This window comes from Pezoporus flaviventris, unplaced genomic scaffold, assembly GCF_033815535.1.
Source record: "Pezoporus flaviventris isolate CSIRO_AGI_PZ_B2104156 unplaced genomic scaffold, CSIRO_AGI_Pfla_v1 ptg000893l, whole genome shotgun sequence".
NCBI lineage: Eukaryota > Metazoa > Chordata > Aves > Psittaciformes > Psittacidae > Pezoporus > Pezoporus flaviventris.
In genome coordinates this window covers 22,724-28,723 of record NW_026893438.1, presented here as the reverse complement: position 1 = coordinate 28,723, position 6,000 = coordinate 22,724, and the positions used below count along the sequence as shown (strand labels likewise).

Genomic DNA, 6,000 nt, shown 5'->3' with positions numbered 1-6,000 from the left:
TGGGGCGGGCGCTTTCGGTCCGGCCTCCCGGCCCTTCCGCCCGGCTCTGCGGGCTGAACGGAGTGGTTCCGGGGCACGGGGTCCCGTTGCCAAGCGGCGGAAGGGAGATGGAGCGCATCGGTGGGGCAATGGGGGGGTTCTGGGGGTCTATGGGGGGTTATGGGGTTCTAGGGGGTGGTTATGGGGGTCTATGGGGTGATTATGGGGTTCTAGGGGGTGGTTATGGGGGTCTATGGGGGGGTTATGGGGTTCTATGGGGTGGTTATGGGGGTCTATGGGGTGATTATGGGGTTCTAGGGGGTGGTTATGGGGGTCTATGGGGGGGTTATGGGGTGGTTATGGGGTTCTATGGGGTGGTTATGGGGTTCTATGGGGTGGTTATGGGGGTCTATGGGGTGATTATGGGGTTCTAGGGGGTGGTTATGGGGTCTATGGGGGGGTTATGGGGTGGTTATGGGGGTCTATAGGGGGGTTATGGGGTGGTTATGGGGTTCTATGGGGTGGTTATGGGGTTCTATGGGGGGGTTATGGGGGTCTATGGGGTTCTATGGGGTCGTTATGGGGGTCTATGGGGTGGTTATGGGGTCTATGGGGGGGTTATGGGGTCTATGGGGGGTTATGGGGTGGGTATGGGGGTCTATGGGGTGGTTGTGGGTGGTTATGGGGGTCTATGGGGGGGTTATGGGGTTCTATGGGGTGGTTATGGGGGTCTATGGGTTGGTTATGGTGTTCTATGGGGTGGTTATGGGGGTCTGTGGGGTGGTTATGGGGGTCTGGGGGGTTATGGGGGTCTGTGGGGTGGTTATGGGTGGTTATGGGGGTCTATGGGGTGGTTATGGAGTTCTATGGGGTGGTTATGGGGGTCTATGGGGTGGTATGGGGTTCTATGGGGTGGTTATGGGGTTCTATGGGGTGGTTATGGGTGGTTATGGGTGTCTATGGGGTGGTAATTGGCATCTATAGGGTGGTTATGGGTTCTATGGGGTGGTTATAAGGGCTTACGGGGGTCTATGGGGTGTCTCTGGGTGCTTTGGAGCCTCCTGACCCCCACTGCCCCTCCCCATAGCGCTGCCCCCCCCCTCCCCACGGGAGCTGCCATTGGCGCTGCTGGAGCTGGGCTGTGCTGGGGCCTTCGAGCTGGTGGTGGGACCCCCGGGGGGGGCACGGGCCCCCCCCCACCGAACCACAGTGAGACCCCCATTGAGCCCCATTGACCCCCCATTGAGCCCCATTGACCCCCCATTGAGCCCCATTGATCCCATTGAACCCCATTGAGCACCATTGACCTCGTTGAGCCCATTGATCCCGTTGAGCCTCATTGACACCCATTGATCCCATTGAGCCCCCCATTGAGCCCCCCATTGAGCCCCATTGACCCCCCATTGAGCCCCATTGATCCCATTGAACCCCATTGAGCACCATTGACCTCGTTGAGCCCATTGATCCCGTTGAGCCTCATTGATCCCATTGAGCCCCATTGACACCCATTGATCCCATTGAGCCCCCCATTGAGCCCCATTGACCTCCCATTGAGCCCCATTGATCCCATTGAACCCCACTGAGCACCATTGACCTCGTTGAGCCCATTGATCCCGTTGAGCCTCATTGATCCCATTGAGCCCCATTGACACCCATTGATCCCATTGAGCCCCATTGACCTCCCATTGAGCCCCTTTGATCCCATTGAACCCCATTGAGCACCACTGACCTCGTTGAGCCCATTGTTCTCGTTGAGCCTCATTGACACCCATTGATCCCATTGAGCCCCCCATTGAGCCCCATTGACCCCCCATTGAGCCCCATTGATCCCATTGAACCCCATTGAGCACCATTGACCTCGTTGAGCCCATTGATCCCGTTGAGCCTCATTGACTCCCATTGAGCCCCCCATTGAGCCCCATTGACCCCCCATTGAGCCCCATTGATCCCATTGAACCCCATTGAGCGCCATTGACCTCGTTGAGCCCATTGATCCCGTTGAGCCTCATTGATCCCATTGAGCCCCATTGACACCCATTGATCCCATTGAGCCCCCCATTGAGCCCCATTGACCCCCCATTGAGCCCCATTGATCCCATTGAACCCCATTGAGCACCACTGACCTCGTTGAGCCCATTGATCCCATTGAGCCCCATTGACACTCATTGATCCCATTGAGCCCCACTGAGCCCCATTGACCCCCCATTGAGCCCCATTGATCCCATTGAACCCATTGAGCACCGCTGACCTCGTTGAGCCCACTGAACCCCATTGACACCCATTGATCCCATTGAGCCCCCCTGAGCCCCACTGACACCCACTGACCTCCTTGACCCCATTGATCACCATTGACACCCTTTGACCCCATTGAGCCCCATTGACTCCTATTGACCCCATTGATCCCCATTGACGCCTATTGATCTTCATTGAACCCATTGACCCCCATTGACCCCCACTGAACCCTATTGACACCCATTGATCCCCACTGACACCCAATGAGCCCCATTGACCACTGCTGAACCCTATTGACACCTATTGATCCCCATTGACACCCATTGATCCCCTTTGTACACCAATTGACCCCCCTTGGATCCCAAAGCCCCCCATTAACCCACATTGACCCCCCTTTGTGCACCCCACCCCCCCCCATTGACCCCAATAAACCCCCTTTTGTGACCCCCAAGTGCATGGGGGGGGTTATGAGTCCCCTGAGCCCCCCCAAACTGACCTCTTCCCCCCCCAAGCTCCCCCTGGGGATCCCCCCTTTTGCCCCCTCCCTTGTTTCGGAGCTGGAGCAGCAGCTTTTGGGGTCTCCCGAGTGGCTTCCCCCCCACCAGCACGAGAGGGCCCAAAGGTATGGGGGGTCCTATGGGGGCGGTCCTATGGGGGTCTGTGTGGGGGTTTATGGGGGTCTTATGGGAGTCAATGGGGGTCTTGCGGGGGTCCTATGAGGGGGGCCTATGGGGGTCAATGGAGCTCCTATGGGGGTCCTATGGGGGGGGTCTTTGGGGGTTCTCTGGGGTGGTCTGTGGGGGTCCTATGGGGGGATCTATGGGGGTCCTATGGGGGGATGTATGGGGGTTCTATGGGGAGTCTGTGGGGGGTCAGTGGAGCTCCTATGGGGGGTTCTATGGGGGGGTCCTATGGGGGGGGTCTTATGGGAGTCAATGGGGGTCCTATGGGGTGGTCTATGGGCGTCCTATAGGAAGATCTATGGGGGTCCTATGGGGAGATCTATGGGGGTCCTATGGGTGGTCTGTGGGGGTCAATGGAGCTCCTATGGGAGGGTCCTATGGGGGGGTCTTATGGGGGTCTATGGGGACTATAGGGGGTGTTGTGGGGTCCTATGTGGGGGTCTTGTGGGGGTCCTATGGGGGAGTCTAATGGGGGTCTATGAGGGGGGTCTATGGGGATCAGTGGGGGTCCTATGGGGGTGTCCTATTGTGGTCAATGGGGGGCCTATGGGGGGGGCCTATGGGGGTCCTGTAGGGGTCCTGTAGGGCTCTAAAGGCCATTGGGGGGGGTTCTTCTCCCCTGACCCCCCCATTTCCCCCCCCCCCCCAGGTCATGGCTCCGGCACCCGGAGCCCGGAACCTCTTTGCCTTGGAGCCAACCCCGGTTATGGGGGGGCTCCGGGCCCAAAGGGACCCCAAAAGTGGCTCCTTGAGAGGCTTCGTTGAGGTGGGGAGCATCCTATGGGGGTTCTATGGGGTCCTATTGGGGGGTTGGGGAGGTTCTATGGGTGTTCTGTGGGGTCTTATGGGGGTCCTATGGGGTCCTATGGGGGTCCTGTTGGGTTCCTATGGAGTCCTATGGGGTCCTATGGGGGTTTTATGGGGATTGTGGATTGGGGGGGGGGGTACTATGGGGTTCCATGGGGTCCTATGGCAGTCCTGTGGGGGCTTATGGGGGTCCTATGGGGTCTTATGGAGGTTCTATGGGCTTCTATGGGGGTTTGGGGGGGGGTTATGGGGTTTTATGGAGGTTTTTATGGGCTTCTATGAGGTCCTATGGGGGTTTGGGGGGATTCTATGGGGTCTTATGGGGGATTTTGGGGCAATTTTGGGTCTATTTTGGGCTGTTTGGGGGGTGGTTTTGGTTCCTGACCCCCCCCCGTCCCTTGTGTGTCCCCCCCCCCCCCCAGGAGCTGCTGCCCAATGTGGGGCTCTCAGCCAAAAACTCGCTCTCGCTGCGCCGCCCCCGGCCCCCCCCAAGAGAATCTGTGGGGCAGCACCACCTCCTGCCCCTTCTGGCCAGGTACCCCCAGCACCCCCCCTATGGCCCCCCCCCCCCCAATGGACCCCCCAATAAACCCCCCCCCCCCTTTGACCCCCCCAAACCCCCCACTTTGACCCACCATGGACCCCCTAAACCCCCCCCATGGACCCCCCCATAGACCCACCCAACCCCCCCCCATGGACCCCCACCCCATGGACCCTCCCAGCCCCCCCCTTTGACCCCTACATGGACCCCCCCGCCCCCCAAACCCTCCCATGGAACCCCCTCCATGGACCCCCCCAAACCCCCCCCTTTGACCCCCATGGACCCCCCCAAACCCCCCCCCCATGGACCCCCCCTAGCCCCCCTTCTTTGATCCCCCCATGGACCCCCCACATGGACCCCTCCAACCCCCCTTCTTTGACCCCCCCCCCCATGGACCCTCCCAAACCCCCCCCATGGAACCCCCCGTTTGACCCCCCCTTTGACCCCCCAATGGACCCCTTATATTACCCCCATAAGACACCCCCCATAGGACCCTCCCAACACCCCCAAACCCCCCCTTTGACCCCCACAAACCCCCCCTATGGACCCCAAACCCCCATAACCCCCCCATGGACCCCCTATAGGACTCCCCATAAGACCCCCCCCATAAGGCCCCCCCAGCACCCCAACCCCCACCCTTTGACCCCCCCCAAAGCCCCCCCCCAGGGACCCCATGGACCCCAACCTCCCCCCCCAGGGGTCCCCAAAACTCCTCTTTTCCCCCCTAAACACCCCCTTTTGCCCCCCCCCCCCCAATCCCCCCCTTTTGACCCCCCCCACCCCCTTTTGCCCCCCCCCAGCGGGGCTGGATGAGCCCAGCCTGGAGCAGCTCCGTATCCATGGTGATGAAGAGGAGGATGTGGACTTCGACACTGGTACCCCCCCCATTTTGGGGGTGTCCCCCTCCATTTTAGGCCCCCCCCCCTTTAAAGCACATATTGGGGTGCCCCCCCCCATTAAAACCCCTTTTTGCCCCCCTCCAGACCTATTGGTGACCCCCCCAGGGCTGAAGAGAGGTGTTGAGTACAAGGCTTCAGGTAGGGAAATGATGGGGGGGGTAACCCCTTATTTGGGGGGCATCGTATGGGGGTCTTATGTGGGTCTGGGGGGGTCCTATGGGGGTCTCAGGGGGTCCAATGGGGTCTGGGGGTGGCTTTGGGGGCTGGGGGGGTCCAATGGGGTCTGGGGGTAGCTTTGGGGGTCTGGGGGGGTCCTATGGGGGTCTGGGGGGGTCCAATGGGGTCTGGGGGTGGCTTTGGGGGTCTGGGGGGGTCCTATGGGTGTCTGGGGGGGTCCAATGGGGTCTGGGGGTAGCTTTGGGGGTCTGGGGGGGTCCTATGGGGGTCTGGGGGGGTCCAATGGGGTCTGGGGGTGGCTTTGGGGGTCTGGGGGGGTCCTATGGGGGTCTGGGGGGGGTCCAATGGGGTCTGGGGGTGGCTTTGGGGGCCTGGGGGTGTCTATGGGGGTCCTATGGGGGTCTATGGGGCTTTAGGGGGGTCCTATGGGGGTCTGGGGATGTCTATGGGGGTCCTATGGGGGTCTATGGGGCTTTAGGGGGGTCCTATGGGGGTCTGGGGGGGGTCCAATGGGGTCTGGGGGTGGCTTTGGGGGTCTGGGGGTGTCTATGGGGGTCTATGGGGCTTTAGGGGGGGTCCTATTGGGGTCTGGGGGTGTCTATGGGGGTCCTATGGGGCTTTAGGGGGGGTCCTATGGGGGTCTGGGGGTGTCTATGGGGGTCCTATGGGGCTTTAGGGGGGG

The 6,000-nt window shown here is 61.0% G+C and overlaps 1 protein-coding gene across 1 annotated transcript in view; it reads left to right on the top strand.

Moving 5' to 3' along the window:
- Positions 1-13: 13 nt before the first annotated feature.
- SKIC2 (SKI2 subunit of superkiller complex) overlaps positions 14-6,000 on the top strand; it is a gene marked incomplete at its 3' end in the record, with an annotated part of 28,042 nt that continues 22,055 nt past the window's right edge. Inside the window, 8 exon segments of the mRNA XM_061444457.1 lie at positions 14-120; positions 1,067-1,188; positions 2,724-2,856; positions 3,566-3,660; positions 4,124-4,176; positions 4,178-4,236; positions 5,043-5,117; positions 5,226-5,279. Coding sequence (XP_061300441.1) covers positions 108-120; positions 1,067-1,188; positions 2,724-2,856; positions 3,566-3,660; positions 4,124-4,176; positions 4,178-4,236; positions 5,043-5,117; positions 5,226-5,279 — 604 coding nt within the window.